We start from the raw sequence: 19568 nt of genomic DNA, 5'->3' as shown, positions 1-19568 counted from the left end.
AGGTATGTGGTGAATGCTAGGAAGTATCTGTGGAAAAACTCTAGGTACTTTTGTGATTCTTTTTTAGTTGCTAGAATTCTCCCCAGACATAAGTTTTAACATATATAAGGCACCAGACTGACTCGGGACTTCTCTGCATATCTCCTGCATCTCCATTTCCTGTGTTAATCCCTGTTTAACTGAGATGGTGGAGTGACGTGATACTTCATAGCAAACCAACCTTTGGAAGGCTCTTTACATTACACTGTAATTTTGGCTTCAAGGCAAGGAATTGAAGTGTTAAATGCAGCTGTCAATTCTTTAAAAGAAACTGCTGAATCCTGGCAGTGTGGGATTATAAACTGGCTTCCCTGAAGAAACCCGAGTCGTGGAGATCAGTTAGCAAGCATGACACAAGAAACAAGGTGGGAAAGAAGTAACTTGCAGGAAGTAAATCTTCCAGGAAAAAATATGAAAACCCCCTAGTTTTCATCAAGAACCTGAGAAGTGAATCAAGAAACTGCAAGTATGCTTTTTTTCAAAGGGATCTGTGGACTGCTGTGTTTTCCTGCTCGAACTGCAGGCATGGATTCACTAGGGTCCATCTTTCTGGGACTTACCTCTTAGGATTTGACCCTGAAATGAGCTTGCAGTACTCATTATACCTTATAAAATAATAAAGACTTAAAAGCCACAACCAAGATTTTATCTTGGTTATGACAGGGAGGCAGAATAGTGCTGCTGGCAACCTCCCTCAAAAAAGACTGGAATTTATAGGTGAAAAAGCAGGAATTGTAGAAGGAGACTTTAAAGGTCTCAGGATTGAAAATGTTTCCATTAATGGTTGAATAAAACCAAGAGTAACAACAATAATTCTGTCCAACCAAATTGAGTTTGGAAACTCTGTTCAGAGATGAAGCACAGGCACCGAGATCATCTTTGACTGATGGGCAAGGTAAGAAATAGTTATCAACAGTTCAGAAAAGGAGGAAGGCTGAGAATATGTTTACATTACACAGACAGAGTAGGTAATGAAGCGTTAGATTAATTTTGTTGGCCTCACCACATGATTTTTCCTCTCCAAATACTTTACAGTACTACAGGATAGAAGAGGTGGCAGTACAATGGGCTGTGGTGGGCTCAAGTTGCTCAGCTGGAAGGCTAAGGAGCTTTAGAGTTTGATTATTTTTGGGAGAGCATTTGCCAGAGAACTCTCCAGGAGCACAAGCAAAAAGTGGTGATGGTGAAATGCTTGGCAAGAGCAAGCACAGAAAGTGAAAATTTTTCATCTAATTTTCTCAGCTGAACTGATTAGGAATTTTCTTAGTGAATCCTATCAAATGCCATGAAGTCAGTTCTAGTCTGCGAGGGCGAAGAATCACGGACTCCACACAATCCAATATGAATTCAAGCGAAGCCGTTTATTACTTGTTATAACTCTCCTTAAATATCTTTTTGACCTGTCCACGCGCTGTCCATGCATCAGAAGGCTACTTGTAATTGGTCAATAGCTGCTGTTCACGCGCCGCAAACTAATAGGTGATTGGACTATACAATTCTTACATAAACTCTAATATTAAACAAAATGTATCTATATTATAGCTGGCTTGCTGATTCTTTTCTTCACTAGACAGTCTTTCTTTTGTTTTACCCAAGGTTGTATAAAGTCACGCACGACACGTAGGCTGCTCGACTCTTGCTCTCTTGCTCTCTTGCTCTCTTGCTCTCTTGCTGAATACATAGGCCTCAGAGGCCTGTTCAGTTCAGTTCCATACAATGTCCATTAACTTCAAGAAAATCACTCAAATCACCCACAATTCCCCCTTTTTGTTTCTGAGCCAACCATATACCTTTCATGGATTTTTCTACAGTTCGTTGTACACATTGTAAGATACAAGGAATAAACATTAACATTACTAAAACAACTATCAATACGATCAGACCGTTTTTCAGTAGATCCTTAATCCATCCTGTAATACCCCAACCATTTAACCACTTGTCTAAATCCCAATCCTCGTAGGTCAACTTCTTGGTCATGTCATCTAACCTCCTAATTGCTTTGTGAATTGATTCAGAATGATCAGACAAATTCATGCAACACATCCCATCAAAGTCTTCACAACCATGTCCTTGCGCTAACAACAAAAAATCTATGGCAGCACGATTTTGAAGCGTAGCATGCCTGATTGAATCTGTATCTGCTAAAAGTCCAGATAATGCTAAAGAAGTAGCGTTAGTCTGTTTTGCTAACCAACATCCTAATTTGTTAAGTGTAGTCAAAGCTTGCGCTGCTGCAACTCCAGGTGCAAAAATAGAAGATGCTATAGTTTCACCTTTTCCCCAAAATTGTATATTATCTTTACAATCTTTATTATAGGCATGAATGCTTCTTTTTCCTCTCTTATGCATTAGAATGCTTGATGTATTTGGAGTCAATAGAGTCAATCTCCCTAAAGAACATGGTCCTCCTTTTATGTAGGAAGGAATTCCTTGCCAAGCCCTATCTCCACAAATTAGAAAAATTCCTGGGGGCAATTTCAAAGGAATATTGGTAGCCCTGGATACATTTGGACTGGTGTAATTACACCAAAAAGTCTGATTGTGATATACAGATGATGAAGCATTTACCTCTTGCACAAGAGAGATGTTTTTCCCTGAATAATTGAAATACAGACAAAAATCCATTTTTACTGATCCTAGTAACTCAATTTCTTGAGGTTCCAAACCTCCTTGTGGTAGGTCTACAACCCAGATGTCCCAATTGTCTGTCACATTTTTACCATTAACCAATTGTTTCTTATTTCCAGGAATAGGCCAAGTATCTGGAGTTCCACTGGAACTCCAACTAAACATGTTGAAAAAGGATTGCTTGGAGATGCAGTAGCTAAACAGATTGAATCTTGACCTGTCATGTTGGCCAAAGTTATCCAAATGTTAGTCTTTGGCTGAGAAGGAAGCCAAAAAGCATCACTTATGTTTAGCACTATTAGAATAATGCCTACTATACATTGCAAAATCCATAACATCATTGAACTCTGTATGAATAAATGAAGCAATTATATTATCCCAACAGGTTAAAACTAGCCAGTCTTAATTTTCCCCTCTATGTTATTAATTGTATGCTAGATATCTAATCAGTTTCACCACTAGATGACTTCTGTTTCTGCTTCTTGAGTCTTGTTGCTGTTTCTAACTTCTGTGCTCTGAGCAGTGTTTTCTAGCCAGGGTCTGATCCACTTTGCCGGAACCCAGCGCGATCCTGATCCTGTAACGACACAGGCATATCCCCGTCCCCATGTTATCAAGTTCCATGGACCTTCCCATTGTCCTGTAACTCCATTTTTCACCCAAACTTTTGCTTGTCCCTTTTTGACTTGCTCTAAACCTCCTGTTAAACCTGCACCATGAGTTACCATAGGAGGAACCTTTTCTCCCTTGGGTAACCTAAGGTAGTTCATAACATATATAGCTTTTTGTAAGCGCTCTTGAGGTGCTAGACCAACCTCCCCCTTTTTTTGTTTTTGCAACAACTGTTTCAAGGTGTGATGTGTACGTTCCACAATAGCTTGCCCCGTTGGCTGATGCGGTGTCCCTGTCGTATGGATAACTCCCCATAAGGATAAAAATTGAGCGGTAGCCCGAGCAATATAGCCAGGACCATTATCTGTTTTAATTTCTTTTGGAATACCAAGAGCCGCAAAAGCTGCCCTTAAATGTTTTTGAACATATTTGCTAGATTCTCCTGCCTGAGCAGTAGCCCATACAACATGAGAAAAAGCATCAACCGAAACATGAACATACTTGAGACGTCCAAATTCTGCAAAGTGTGTGACATCCATTTGCCAAACCTCTAAAGGTCCAAGGCCTCGTGGATTAACACCTCCTGAAATCCCACCAGAGCAATTTTGACAATCAGCACAGGACAAAACAATGTTTCGTGCATCAATCTCAGGAATATGAAACTGTTTCTGTAAAACGCTAGCTGACTGATGGAAAAAATCATGTGAGCGACGAGCTTGAGCAAATCTGTCAACAGAAGGACCTGTCCAAGCAGGTGCAACTAATTTATCTGCACGCTGATTACCTTCAGCTAAGCTACTAGCAATGCCTGTATGACTTCTGATATGAGTGATAAAGTAACGATGTGTTCGCTGATTCAGTAAATCCCATAAAATTTTAAATAATCTGTACTGTAGTAAAGTGTCAATATTCTTCAAAACTGCTCTTTCTAATCGCAGTACAACTCCTACAACATAAAGTGAATCACATACTACATTCACAGGTTGTTTATCCCACATCTTAAAGACTTGAATTACTGCTTGTAGTTCTAAGAGTTGAACTGAACCCTCTAAATCAGTTAAAACAAAATCCTTCCATTCTCCCTCTTCCTGCCATGTAATTGCAGCTTTTTGTGAACGACCTCCTGCATCTGTAAAAACAGTGACACCTTTTACTGGATTCAGAGACAGAAGAGGCATTCGTTCTATTTGAAATGTTGGCAACCACCCCATAAGTTTATGTGGAGGATAATGCACTCTAATTGGTCCTGAGTAATCTAACACTGCAGACTGTAAAGCTATAGAATTCTGTAATGCCCATTGTAGATACTCAGCCGACAAAGGTATGACTACATAATCTGGTTCTTTCCCACTTATTTCTACTATACGAGATCGACCTTTTATTATCAATTGTGCAAATGCTTCTATTCTGGTAACTACTGATCGTTTGGGTTGAATTGAAAGAAACAACCACTCCAAAATTCTGAGTGGATCAGAGTCTTTTGCCCACTGCATAATCAAAGCAAAAGGATGTGCAGAATTATTAATGATCATTAATCCTAATTCTTGTTCTGGATCCCATCTGTATGTATACTGATTGGAAATTTTTTGCATAATGTTAACTAATGCTTGTTGTACTTCAGCATTTGCTGAACGTGGAGCATCAACCCCACCTCCTCCCTGTAGTAATTTAGCAAGTGGCAGTAAATCATCATTTGTAATACCACAACAGGTACGAATCCAGTTCAAATCACCCATAAGTTTTTGAACATCATTTAAAGTCTGAATGTTAGTCCTGATAGTCAATTTTTGCGGATGAACTGTAGCTTTAGTAATTTCCCAGCCTAAATATTTCCAAGGCTGTGTTTGTTGAATTTTTTCTGGTGCAATTTTTAAACCTTTGGTTCCTAACTCTTTTTCTAGTTCTGTAACTATCAATTCAATTTGAAGTGATTTTCCAGTGATCAAAATATCATCCATGTAATGATATATGATCAGTTCTCTGTGTTTGTCACGTAATGGTGCCAATGCCCAAGCAACATATAACTGACACATAGTAGGTGAATTTTTCATGCCCTGAGGTAAAACAACCCAATGATATCTTTTCATAGGCTCTTGCTTATTAACTGATGGAACTGAGAAAGCAAATTTTTCATAATCATCCTCATGTAACGGAATGGTAAAAAAACAGTCTTTCAGATCTATTACTAACACATCCCATTCTTGTGGAATCATGTTAGGAGATGGTAAGCCAGGCTGTAGTGTTCCCATATTCTCCATTACTTCATTAACTTTTCTGAGGTCATGCAAAAGACGCCATTTCCCACTCTTTTTTGGAATTGTAAAAATCGGAGTGTTCCACGGACTCGTGGAAGGTTGAATATGTCCTAACTGTAACTGTTCTGAAACTAAGTCATTACTTCGGGCGATCTTCTCACTTGATAGCGGCCACTGATCAACCCACACTGGAGTCTCTGTTTTCCATTTTAATTTTAGGATTGGTCGCCCTTCAGTGACCGCTGTCAAAAATTTTTTATTCCAGTTGTAATTATTGCTCCTAACTGGCTAAGAACATCCCTTCCTAATAGACAAATAGGAAGTGGCATGACGTAAGGTCGTATAGTGCAATGGCTGCCATCTTCTAACATCACCTGAATAGGCTTAGCACTCACTTTTGTAGCTTGCACACCACCCACACCCATGATTGGTAAGCTTGGAGTGTCTAATTCCCAATTAGAAGGCCATTGTTCTAGGCTGACAACAGTAACATCTGCACCAGTGTCAATAAGCATTGACAGACAAAGTTTTCCTCCATCAGGATGTGACAATGTCACCTGTTGCGTAGGTTTTTTCTTCTGAATTTCCAATGCCAAATAGAATTCAGGAGGTCCAGTAGAACCAAAACCTCCCTCACCACGTTCCTTGTGTTGAACTTTTGGAACTGCCGAATAAAAAGGAATTAACTGTCCAATTTTTGACCCTTTTGGAATATGAACTGGAGGAAAAAGTGTCCATACCATAATAGAAATCACTCCGGTAAAATCAGCATCTATTATTCCTGGTAAAACAAAAACTCCTTTTCTGGATGTAGAAGATCTCCCCAGCAGTAGTGCACTTAACCCTCGACCCAAAGGTCCATGCATTTCAGTAGGAATGCAGCAAACCTGTGAATCTATCAGAGTTGTCTCTACTGCTGTTGAGATATCCACTCCTGCACTCCCTGCGGTGGCGGCGGCGATGCTGTCCAAACAGCCTGCCTGTGAGGGTTGCTGTTTTGTGTCATCGCGCTGCCCCTCCCCGCGCTCAGTGACCCGTTTAAAGGTCTACCATCCTTAGTAAATCTTGATCTGCAATCCACAGCCCTGTGTCCAAACTTTTGACAACGAGTACAGACACCAGTGTTAGTACTACTTGATTCCTTTGTCAGTTGTCTCGGCTTTGCTTTACACTGCACTTTTATGTGACCTGATTTTCCACAATTATAACACAAAAGTCCTGATTCCTGTTTACCCTTTTGAATTAATGGCTTTATGGCTGCTGCAAAAGCACTAGCCATATAACCAACGTGCTCTTCTGGTGTACCCACCCTTGAACATGCCTCTAGCATATCAACTAAAGTCGAATTCTTTGGCATCGCCTGTAAAATACGCTTACAAGCAGGATTAGCATTGTCTACTGCTAAAGTCATAAGCAATGATTCACGAACCGGATCAGTTAACTGCGATCTTTCCAATACTTCACGTAAACGCTCTAAAAATGCCATGTAGGACTCATTTTGACCCTGTTTAACAGTAGTATATGGAGGTATAACTTTCCCATCCTCAGGCAGTGTTTTTAATGCTTCTCTAGCTAAGTTCATTGACTGATGTAATATTGGTGCAAGCAATCTAGCTTGTCTTTGTACATCAGCAAATTCTCCCTGACCTAAGAGCATATCTATTGTCGCTGCTCGTAATGGATCTCCATCCCCCCTTTCTAGATTTTGTACTACTGCTTGCTGTACCAAATCACTCCAACGCGTTCGCCACAGTAACTGCTGAATTGCTGTTAGTATCATTTGCATCAACGTACGTGAATCTGAAGGAGTCATAAGATTAGTGGTAAAAATATTGTCAATAAATGCTTGAGTATAAGGTGACTGTAACCCATGTTCTTTTACTGATTTCCTAGCTTCCTTAATTATTTCCCAAGGAAAAGCCGCCCAATAATTAGGTTTCTGTTTTCCATCATTCCCTGTACCCCCCAATATCACTGGATACGCGGACGGTAAAACTTCCCCTTCAAGCAATGCATTTTTTATAACACCCTGCCACCTCATGGTAGGATTACCACCCACAGCACCCTCCACAGCTCCCGCACCTCCCCCAATTCCCGCAATTCCCGTACCTCCCATACCTCCCACCGCCCCCCCAGAATGCTTATCAGAAATTTTCTGTTCTAGTCTATGGATTATCATGTCTTCTCTGTTCAGTTGATCGTCTAAATGGGCTTGTTGGATCTGTTGTTGTTTCTCCAAACCCTCCAGTTTCCAAATAAGCTCTTGGGCCCATTTAGGCTTATCAGGAAACCCAGGATGAATCGGAGGTTCAGGAGTAGGCGGTGTAGACGGCGGCAAAGGAGGATAAAACAATTTCTTCTTCGTCAAGTCAGTCGGTGCATTTTTATCAATTTCCATGTCCTCAATATGTTGATTCTGTTTTTTCGATGATTCTTCTTCCAGGGGAGGTGCAGACGATTCCTCTGCCAGCACTTCCTCTGGGAGTGAATACTGTGTTGGATCACGAGCAAAAACTTGCAACTTAGTCGGTATTTGAGCTGGAAATGCCTGTTTTGAGTCACTAAGGCTCATAACAGTCTTTTCTTCTTTTATAGGGCTTAATGCAGCAAATGCGCCTTGTGTAACAGTCTTTTCAGCTTTTAACTGTTTCAGTGTAGTAATTATCAGTTGCCAGGCAGCTACAAGGCCAAGAATATCTTTTTCGCCACGACTAACTGCCTCCCACAAAACAGTTCCTGCTTTTTCCCAAGTCTCTATCTGAAAAGCTCCTGTCGGATCAGCAGGAAATCCATTGTCCCTACACCAAATTAACAGTCTTTTGAGGTTACTCTCCTCATACTTCACCCCTCTCCTAGAGAGGATATGCGAGAGGAGACGCAATATTGCTTCTTCTTCTTTTGATATATTTTGCCCCATCTCCTCTCGCCCCCGGCTGCTCACCTCTTTGGGTGTCCGTTGCGCAACGATATCGGATCCTCTATTCCTCCTCCGTCGCTTCTGCAGCGATCATTCAGGAGGTACGCAGCCCGCAGACTGCGTCCCGGTCACGGTCCAGCCGCGCCGACTCCAGCCAGGGCTCGTTCCTCACAGCAGTCGTCCCCTCACCGTAAATTCTCCTTTCGGATCACGTCGGGGTCACCACTTGCGAGGGCGAAGAATCACGGACTCCACACAATCCAATATGAATTCAAGCGAAGCCGTTTATTACTTGTTATAACTCTCCTTAAATATCTTTTTGACCTGTCCACGCGCTGTCCATGCATCAGAAGGCTACTTGTAATTGGTCAATAGCTGCTGTTCACGCGCCGCAAACTAATAGGTGATTGGACTATACAATTCTTACATAAACTCTAATATTAAACAAAATGTATCTATATTATAGCTGGCTTGCTGATTCTTTTCTTCACTAGACAGTCTTTCTTTTGTTTTACCCAAGGTTGTATAAAGTCACGCACGACACGTAGGCTGCTCGACTCTTGCTCTCTTGCTCTCTTGCTCTCTTGCTCTCTTGCTCTCTTGCTGAATACATAGGCCTCAGAGGCCTGTTCAGTTCAGTTCCATACAATGTCCATTAACTTCAAGAAAATCACTCAAATCACCCACACTAGTCCAGTTGTAGGAGGCAATCTATAATCTTGGTATTAAGCTGTGTGAGTTTGGAGATAGGGAGTGTCTGCCATCATATGGCTCTTCATTAGAGACATTCTTATTAAGGTATACCTTTGTTTTGCATCAGTTATTTACAGATGAGTGGATTTAGCTTTTTGAATAAATTGCATTTGAAAAACAAATTATTAAGAACAACATGTGCTCTGCAGAGTTTGTGACCATTACCTTGTAGAAAAATATAATTCAGCTAAACACATCTGCTGTATGAAAGTACATGTCCATCATTCTCAGAAATACAAAATGTCAGAAAATTGTCTTTTTATTTTTGGAGGTACTCATGTGACCTTGGCATGTTATGTCACCAGGATTATACTATCTCTTCTTTCCCCAAGCAATAATATACTTTTCCTGAATACTTCTGAACAGGTACAATTTGGCTGCTGGGAATGAAGAATTATGCATCTTCTGATGCAAGGTATTACTGTAAAGGCTTTAGTCAAATCAAGGGAGGTGTTAACTTCCCAGTGTTATCTTGGAAGTCTATTACAAGAGTTGCTTTGCTTATTTAAAGATCCTTGATGATGATTATTTTCAGCTGACATAGCCATACCATAGAAAACAAATTTTGACAAGAGATATAAAGCAGGTAGTTTTTATACTATTAACATTCTGAGTGCCTTTGAGTACTTTGTTGATGAAAAAACCAGCAATGCTGTATACCTGAATACTCCCAAGGAAAACTTTTAATTGGTTTCGTGCTCTTACTGAAGCACATGTATTCTGATAATTTTCTCAAAAAGGATTAGTTGTCATGCATTCTTGAGGTAAGTTAGCCTTTGCCTTTATAAGCACATATAGCATTTCTAATCTCAATTCGGTTGTATTTTTGCAGGGAAATGCAAGCAAAAGCATTCATTACATTGAAAGCCCCAGTCTCTGAAGAAGATTAAAAAAAAAGTCTACTCTGTGTTCTTGAATTGAGGATTGAAATAATGGTACCCAAGCTAGCCTCAAAAGCTGCTCTGTTTACCTTGAGATGCCAAACAGGACTTCAGAACAGTTGATGGGCACCAGTGTGGTGTTGTTCCTGTGCCTTGTGTCATCAGGACTGTGCAGTCTGCAACTCCAGTGTGGTGTCCTGCACTTGGTGCTGCTGCCACTATTGTAGTGAGCTTGGCAGAGCAAGCCCAGGTGAACTGTGCCAGTTTGATAGATTCAAAATGTCTGGTTCTAAGAAAATTGTTTGGGGGTGTTAGAGCAGTTCAGTAGCTTAACTTCAAGTGTAATTTGGTAGAGTTTTTTTTCTGGGGGAAGGGAAAATATGTTGTTGTTTTGAAAAATATCAATTAAAATCTGTTAGATGTCAGAAGACAGAGCCTAAAAACAAAGGAGGTTTTACTTGATTCCTATCAATGTCCTGTCTATAATACCAGGAATTATCAGTGTTATCTGAACTGTTGGAGCTCAGCAGAGCAGCTGGAAGAGAGGAGTCAATGCTGTATCACTAAGGAGCTCTGTGTAAGTGCTCTGCAGACCGTCATCTGGGAAGCCTTGGGAATCCAGCTTTGAAATATTTATGCAAAACCACTACCAAAACCAGTCCCTTCAGACAAAGCAGCAGTTTGCTCAGATTGATCTGAGTGCAGTAAGCAGCAAGTCCTCAGTTAACGACACCCAGGAGACAGCCTTGACGGCGTTTTTCTGGTGATCTGAGCACAGTCTGCCATTGCAGGGCTGCTCCCGGACACGTTTCCACAGTGAGATGACCCTGGTCAGGAGAGGAGCTGCTTTTCTGCACCCTTTCCTTTCTGCAGTTCTTCTTAGCTCATCATCTTGTCAGATATCTGTACTAATTTATTCCTACCACTCATGTCAGATAATACCTGAACAGATATGAAAGAATCACAACTTGCCCCTGGCGTTATCTTTTTGGGGAAGCACCCCTTTTGGGATGCGAGGGATGGTGGTGTAACTGCACAAGATTTTCTGCGTTAGCACAGGCTCGAGCAGCAGGGCTGTATTAGCTCTGTCACCACAAGAGACAACCCTACAGAAGGATTGCTTTGGTGTTATCTACGTATGCATTGGTATTTCCAGGAGTCAGTTCATTTTTAGACACATAGATTTATACAAGTGGAAGACAAAATACACTGAGACCTTACGCTTGAGACTAGTGTGCTCCTTCTGAAGTTTTGTGGTCAGCGTGATTTTCAAAAAGGGCAGAAATAGAAGGGCCAATGAAAAACCGTGGCTAATTAAACGTGAAAGGTGCTGTCCTTGTGTGGACTGTCTGTTAATGGTATGACAAGCTCTGGTAAAGAGCTTAGCTGGCCAGATTAAAATTAAAAAATTGTCTCAGTCCATCTGCTAGCTCCAAGGAGTTTACTTCCATCACCTTTGCTTGTTTCTTCACTGAAGCGGAATACCATCTTTGAAAAGAAAAAAAACATTTCCAGGATGTCTTGGTTGACTTTTTTTGCTGAATGTTTTTTCTGAAGATAATTACATGTGACGTCAAGACATTTTCAAGAAGGGCAATGCTCTTGGTTGGTTCCAGGATACGTTAAAGACAACAGCTCTTCTAAAAGGGATTTGCTTTTTCTTCCTTGCATATTGGTTTTTTTTGACACAAATAAGTATGTTTGGCTTCATTTGGAAAATGTTTCTTTGCCTTCCAGTTTTGGGAGTGATCAAAGGTGATCTTCAAATAGTTGCAGGTAATGCAGAAATTTGATTAATATTCTTGTTTTCAAAGTTTACCTTTGGCAGTGTGTAGAAATACAAGTACCTCTATGCTTTAATTATAACAAAGGATACTAATTCAGATATATGCGTGGTTGAATCTGTGCCATGATATGAGTGTAAATATGGATTATTTAGAATGAGTTCCAGGAGGTATTTGTGTTAATTTGTGTTTTGAATGTAGAATGTAGCTACAAGAGACAAGTTTTTCCAACTTTGAGAAGCATTAATTACTGATAAATGCTTTACTTGATGCTTTTTCCTTCCATAGTTTTGTATTGAATCATAAAAAGTGAGGTTCTGTCTTCTGCTTATGCACACTGAAGATGGGTCAGTTTGGATAAAGATTGGGCTTTTGCCTTAGGCACCTTTTTCGATGTTCCCTTCTCCCTCTGATGTACCATGTGGTGAGGGTCTTCTGCAGTAGACCTGACTGTTTAATATACCATCAAAATAACCATGTTCTTCATCTTTCAGTCATCAAAGGTGCTGTTTACTTTGAGGCTGCAGAATAAGCTCATAATCTGTGGGATGAAAAACGCCATGCACTTGTTACTGTTCTTTCTTTAATAAATGATGAATTATGATTCTTCTTCTGTCATGTTTTCTGGGTTAAAAGTAAAAAAAAGAAAATTGAATTAACTAATTTCTGATCAGGTGACTGCTGACTGTGGAGGATAGAGACTGTCAGACTAAAACCAGATAGATAGGTATGTTCTCTCAGCTGTAAAGTTTCCTCTGGATGATGTGGAAAAATTAACATAAGAGGGAATTTTTAAAAAGCTAAGGCTGATGAGGCCTTTTCTTTCCCCCCTTTTTTTCCCTGCTCCAGTCAGGTCGGGACCCATCTCATGGTGGTGAAAGGTGTCCTTGCTAGCTGGCAATTCAAGCACCTTTCGTGATGCAAGGGAGATGCAATATTCGTAACAGAGAGCATGGAATAAAGGGACTTATTAATTAATTAATTACTTATTTCATTCCTGGCCCTGAAAGCTTCTAAGTACATGTTTATTCATAAATATAGTCCCATTGACTTAAGTCAAATCACAGAAGGAAACTTAAACACAAAACATTGGCATTCAAAGGGTTAGGGCTTTAAGTAATGTTATCATTTGATGGGTTGCTGTGAAAAGCTTAAGCTTGTTTATAATAGCGCAGTCATACTGACAGGTTTTGTTAACAGAAAAAAAGCACAGTTAATGTCCTTCGGAGACCAGAGCAACGGCATTATGATACATGTGATTCCATCGCTGTCTCATCTGAGAAATTTACATGTGATTTTAATTTTACAGCAGAAGGTTATTCAGCTACAGAAGGAGGGCAGGCTAAAGATGGTTCACCAAGCCCTCAGCTCAGTGGCTGGCAGTTGGCAAACTCTTCTCTGCCTCCTGAGCTGAAAAAGCTCAATGGCATTGTGGAGGCTGAACAGGTCAGCAAGCGTCTGCTGTTGCGGAGGAAGCGGTCTGTTCTCTTTCCCAGTGGAGTTAAGATCTGCCCTGATGAATCTGTTGAGCAGGCTATTGCCAACCATCTGAAATATTTCAGACTCAGAGGTAAGTGGTCGTACATCTCATGGGTAATTGATAATGAACATTTATTTATAAAAAGGTAATAGATAAAGCTTTTAAGCATGATAAATACCATAGGAAATACATTGTTACCCAAGAAACTCAGTTTTCTGTGATAATCTTCCTCATGAGAGCTGTTCAGAGCTAAAAAAATACCACCTTCTGGTTTCACTTACATATCATAAAAACTCTCAGTGCCTGAAACCACGGTTAGTGTTTAATTACTCATCCTTTCTCATAGAACAATTTGAATGTGAAGAATAACAGGTGTTACATACAGGTTAGCTAAATGGCAGGACTTGTTGGTTTTATTTAGTGTTCTTCAAGTGCTAGTAGTACTTCCTTATGGATCTTTTGGAAAAGAGTCAAGTCACTTTTGGAAAAGAGTCAAGAGACATCGGTGTCTCAGCCATGTGACTTTTGACTATATGTCATTGTGCAAAGCATAGTATATTCTCTTGTCTAGGAAGCCAGTCTCTATGTAAAAGACTGTAGTATAATAGAGTTGAAGACTTAAGACATAGAAGTTGTAGAAAAGTCCCACTGGTAATTCCATTTATTCACTTAGAGCAGTGAAAAACAATTCAATTAAAACCATGAGTTGCCAAGTGTCTGTATTAAAAAAAAAAAAAAAAAAAAAAAACAAAACACGAATAATGTATTTGGAGAACAAAGTGGAATTATGTGGAATCGGAACCTCATTCAAATATGAATTGTGCCCAGCTTGCAAGGGATGCTGACATTGATGATCACACAGACGTTTCAACAGGCTTTGCAAGCTTCTTGTATATGTCCACCCAGTAACACCCAACTGTTACTTGTTTTGCTCACAATGAATCCATAGTATGTGCTTTAACTGCAGTTAGCCCTCAGTTATCTGTGATAGGGGTTTGTAAGGACAATACTAAGTAAGTGAAAGAGTGAGTGATAATAAAGAAGAAAAATCCGTATATTAGGTTGTAAAAGCTTATTAGAACTTAATAGTCCTAGGTTGAACCAAAAATCCACCTAGTCCATCTGCTTTCCTACTGGACTTACAGCTTCCACAGCCCACAAGGAGTTATTGAGCAGAGATGCTACGACCACTCTTACAACTTCTAGCTTAAAACTTTTGAAGAAGACTTTAATTAGCAGTAAGTCAAGCAAAGTCTGGTTCAAGCAGTTTGTCATCTTCCGTTATCAGCAATGTGCTGCACCACAAGTATTTGGTGATGTCTAGTTAACCACATAGGAAGTTAAATGCACCTCAGGCGGGAGAGAGTTGATGATGCTGCTACTTCCATTCACAGTAAAACTGTTCCTGGAGTGTTATTGAGTTATACATACCAGCTTTTTCTTGAAACCATGTTTTGACTAGCTAGCTGGATCAGTGCAGTGATAAAATAGTGAAATGGACTTTCTTGTCTGCACTGTGAACAGAATAGTCCTAGGAAGGAGTGTGGTCACTATATCACTCAGATTAGCTACTATCAGTGACTAGAAAAAATAACTGACCCCACACGGGAATAAATATGCAGGTACACAAAATTTGTCGAATTTTTTTTTTTTTTTTCCAATCTCAGTCTGCATTTTTAGAATCATCTTTGTATCTGCTGAAGTAAGGAATGACTTTAATATCCCGTACTTTCTCTGGATAGTTTCAATACTGTCTGATCTTTCCTTAGTTTTGTTTTACTATCAGCAAAACCCAGTGCCAATACCATGGAAGGAAAGGTTGATTGTTGTTTTGATATAAGAGCTTTTTAGAAAAAAAGATAAGGTTTGCATATGCTGATTATCCAGGTTACGTTTGTTCCATTTATATCTACCTTAGAAGGAAAGAGGTGAGAATGTAAGTATCTGTCTGTAGCTCCAAGATTTGCTTTTGCTAGCTTGCTAAAGCCTCTATTATTGTCAGAGACTGACTGGCAAACACTTCTGTCACAGGCTTTAAGCAAGTGCTAATGTCATATACCTGTAGGCTTAACAGTGGACTGCTTTTTTCTTTTTTTCCACATTACAACATCTGGATTTTTTCAGCCTTAAAAAGATACAAGTTACAGAGATTTAATAAATAGATAATAAATTCAAAGGGTGGCAAAATACAGGGATCTGGAGAAAAAAAATCAGTATCTTCTATAACAGTGGTGGCACTGTTCAGCCTATAAAAGTCTAAGTAATGGTATGATTACTCACTGGTGGTTGTTATTACTGTAGTAGTCAGATGTGGCAGCCAAGAATAGGGGTGGTTTTATACTTGTTTCTCCACAGCTGCAGTCTAGAAGATAGATTTCTCAAGTGCTGATTTATTCCTACAGTCAACTACATTGCAGAACAGACTGAGTTTTGCATTAGCGGAAGATATGCTTTTCAGTCTCTTTTGAGCCAAATTTGGGATTACAATTTTCTCTGTACTCCCCAGTATGATACAGTCTCTGTGTCTCTTGTAGCTGTATATGGAGGTTGATGCTGTTGGCTGGCTTTGTATTTCATTTCTTAGAAGATAAAGATGGAAATCAGTCATAGATGCTTACACATTGGGTACTGTAGGCCTATGGGTTGGGTCTTACAGAGTGTTTTTAACACTTGTCATATTAAATGGTAGTAATGTTACGGTTTCTGCTGGAAGAGTCATGTAAATCTAGTTTAAATATATGATTCCAGTGATGGTTCATAGCCTCGCTGTTGTGATGAACACAAAGTGTGTCCAATGGACAACTGGAGTTTCACACAACAGATTTTGTGAAAATCTAATAGTGGTATTTCAGACAGACAGTGTGCTGTATATGGTAATATTGATGATGATTAATGATGTTATTTAATGCTGACAGGGAGATTGCAGCCCGAGCCCTTGTTTAAATAAAAACTAATATATAAAAAATAACCATATGCACTCAGACTAAAAGTCTATTGTGACCACTCACCTTATGTAGACAATTCAGTGAATCTCTCCATTTCCTTTGGTGTAAATAGTGAGGGGGTGGGATCACAATAGACTTGGAAGCTGAATTAGCCAGTGAAACAGAAACAAGATAAGGATTGCAAGGTAGCATGGCTTGTGCTGTTTCCCCTGTCTTTTGCCTGTTAACTGGTGAAACAATGGCTGCTGGACTTTGACACTGTGGTTCATGGTTAATACTGCTGCTCTTTGCCACCTCCAAGATGTAATTACTCTGGTGGCTACTTTCCTAAATTCTGTGGGTTTTTTTTCCTGCTGTGATCCACTGTCATTCATTGTATGCTCTGCCAGAACAGTGTTTGTCAGCCACAGCTTCAGATAAAACTGAAATCTAAAGACAGCGTTTAAAGATTTTGACCAAAGAAGGAATTAGACCATATTCTAGTGTGTCATAGCTGATGAGAGGCAAGGACATTTTGGTGCTATGGAAAGAATAAAAGGTATTTCTCAGGAATGAAGTCCTATGCATGATTATGATCCCTAGGTTGAGTAATCTCAGGCACAGCACTGAGCTTTCTCATTTTCCCTTTTCTTGGGCACTTCAAATCTGTTTACTGAAACATTAGTAATAATGATGCTGTGTTCTGCACAAGGACAGAGTTAAGACTAAAGTTCCAATTTGATGCTGAAATCCTAAATGTTACAAATTATTCAAATCTTGCTGAGTAGTGATGAAAGCAAACAGTTAAAAGTCGTTAAAAGTACCTGGCTAAACAAGCATACAATAAAGTGTCTGGCTGAGTGAGCCTTTTCTCCTTGTTCTCTGACACATATTATGCATATCTCATACTCAGGCAATAAATTTCTGAAGTTTATTTGTAGAAGGTCTAGTTCTGTCTCCCACTACATATGAATTATTACATGTCAGCATATGCTTCTAAAAAGTTTGCCTTTATCCATGAAAGATATCCATTCCTTTGTAGGTACTGAAATATTAATGGTGAAAATAGTTTATGTGCTAGTGTTTACTATGTTATCCTCCAAAGAAAGAATTTTTCATGTGGATTAGCTTACTCACTTTCAACTATTTTAATTTAAAATCCCGGTTTGTTGTATATATTGTTTAGGGGTTGCTGTGTTGTAGGTCACACACAGCAGTATTTCAGCAATAGATGAAGTGATTCCTCTGCATGTGTGTATATTAAATTGTTTAGTGGGTGCCAATGAAGTCTTTGCAGGAAAGACCTCTTAGGGAAGTGTCTGTCACTCTCCCTGTCACTACAGTCCTTATCAAAACTCACTGCAATTAAGCTGCTCAGTTGTACAGAAATTGTTAGAGAGGAGAAGGAGTTGGCCTCATGTTGCCTCAAAATAGAATATTCAGCCTGATTCAGTGCTCCTTGCCTGTACACAGTTCACCTCTTAAGAAGCACTAATGGGATTTAACTGGGATTAAACTCTAGCACTGCCCACTTACACAAATGGCCGCAAAGCCACCCCACCCCCTACTAGGTGCCCCGTGCTGTCATGTGGTGCCCCTTCTGTCAACCTCAGAAATCCCTGAGCATGGACCGAGTGTAATAGGCTAATTGTCTCTATTGTCTCTCATTTGGGAGATAAATGCATCCTGAAAGGTAAAGGCGGGGCCACAGAGGTGGTGTATCCTACCCAGGTGCATTACAGGTGGCAATTTCAGAGAGGGGAGAGAGATCATCTCATCACACATTTAGCTGGAAGTTTTAAAAAGAATGATAGTCTTTAAGAAAAGAAACTTCATATAAACTTCCTACATATTTATGGACCGAAAAGAGGTTTTTCCTGACTATGTGGATTTTTTTTTTTTTCTGAAACACAATTTCTCTTAAGCTTTTCAGAATATTCTCTATTATTTGTAAGTACTGCTTGAGTGTAAACACTGCATTTGAAGCAGATGAGCTCCCGAGAGCTGTGCTTTTTGGCTTCCAGAGTAGATGTGCTGGGACTCACATGGTCTTACTTTATGTCCAGCTTTCTGAGGCAGCCTTTGAAACCTGTTACAACCTTTAAAAGTCAAAACCTTCCCTACTTTAAGTGCTTATAATGCTTAAAGTTCAAGGAAGTATGCACAAGGGCATGAGCCCAACATACTCTTCTTTCAATTTCTACTGCTTTTGTGCTCTCTCTACACTTGAAGATTATTATCTCAGTGATGAGTTAAGTGACTTGAATTTCTGAAGCGTTTCAGGATGGACTACAGGCAAAATGTAGTATGTGCGTGTAAAATGTACCTTGCAGAAAAACTCCAGAACAAGCAATCCGGTTTGAATTCTGGTTTATCGTGTCAGTCAGTTACACATCTTCTGCATACCTGCTTCCTTTGCTGCAGACTGCTCGAGTGACTGCCTCTGTGTAGCAGGGAGCTTTACTCTGTCTCATAAGTCTTCATTTTTTAACATTTGAATTCTTCAGAGGAAACCTGCAAAGTACCCGAGAGATGAGTTAACACTAAAATACGAGTTATTTATTTCTGTAGCCATGGGATGAAGGAAGTAATTTTCTAGAGGAGCTTACCTTCCCACCCACGTGTAGCTTCAAGGCTCTTAGGTCTCTGTCTTAAAAGATTGATCTCGATTTTATGATGCTTTTAATCAGTATTGTTTGCCAGGGATTAGCGGCCTCATCGCAGATCCTGTCTCCTCCAGGGCCTGGCGTTGCTAATGCTGCCCCACATATCTGTGCCTGTGTCTCCTCCTGTAGCAGGACAGTGAAAGTTTGGCACGAGATGAAGCCGTGAAGATCTGGCCCTTCTCACGTGCCCGCTCATCTGCTGTGCGGGTGGCATGTGGCAGCACCGCTGGGTCTGCCCAGCAGTTCCTTCCCAATCCTGGCAGGGCTGGCTAGTTGGTTTTTAAGGGTTTTGCAGCTTGTCTTAGACATCTAATTCCTGGAAAGGTCATAACTCCAATCCTGTACAGCAGATTTGTTTTACTTAATAGTTGTAGTATATTTACGCAGCATATGGTAATAAGGAGGTAGCTTTAGTCATAGCTCTGAACTTATGGGCTCCAGTCAGTTTAATGTAAACTCTGATGCTGCAGTTTTTTTTCCATTCCCTTTAAGCATTTTATATTCAAAATTACATTGCTAGTCAAGAAGCTTACTGGTAAAACTGTTTAGGTCACACCCCTCCACCAACCCCCCCCCCCCCCCCCGACTAATTTTCTTTTATTTTGGTTTCAAGAAGTTGCTGTTTTAAA

General features: G+C 40.0%; 1 protein-coding gene across 1 annotated transcript in view; it reads left to right on the top strand.

Annotated features, from left to right (window-relative positions):
- Positions 1-9779: 9779 nt before the first annotated feature.
- Positions 9780-19568, top strand: part of IMPG2 (interphotoreceptor matrix proteoglycan 2) — a gene marked incomplete at its 3' end in the record, with an annotated part of 58636 nt that continues 48847 nt past the window's right edge. Inside the window, exons 1-2 of the mRNA XM_082060439.1 lie at positions 9780-11861; positions 13194-13439. Coding sequence (XP_081916565.1) covers positions 11783-11861; positions 13194-13439 — 325 coding nt within the window. The 5' untranslated portion in view covers positions 9780-11782. The remainder of the gene's footprint in view (positions 11862-13193; positions 13440-19568) is intronic.

This window comes from Streptopelia decaocto (assembly GCF_964273445.1).
Source record: "Streptopelia decaocto genome assembly, chromosome: 1".
NCBI classification, from domain to species: domain Eukaryota; kingdom Metazoa; phylum Chordata; class Aves; order Columbiformes; family Columbidae; genus Streptopelia; species Streptopelia decaocto.
This window is presented reverse-complemented; position numbering and strand designations above follow the sequence as displayed.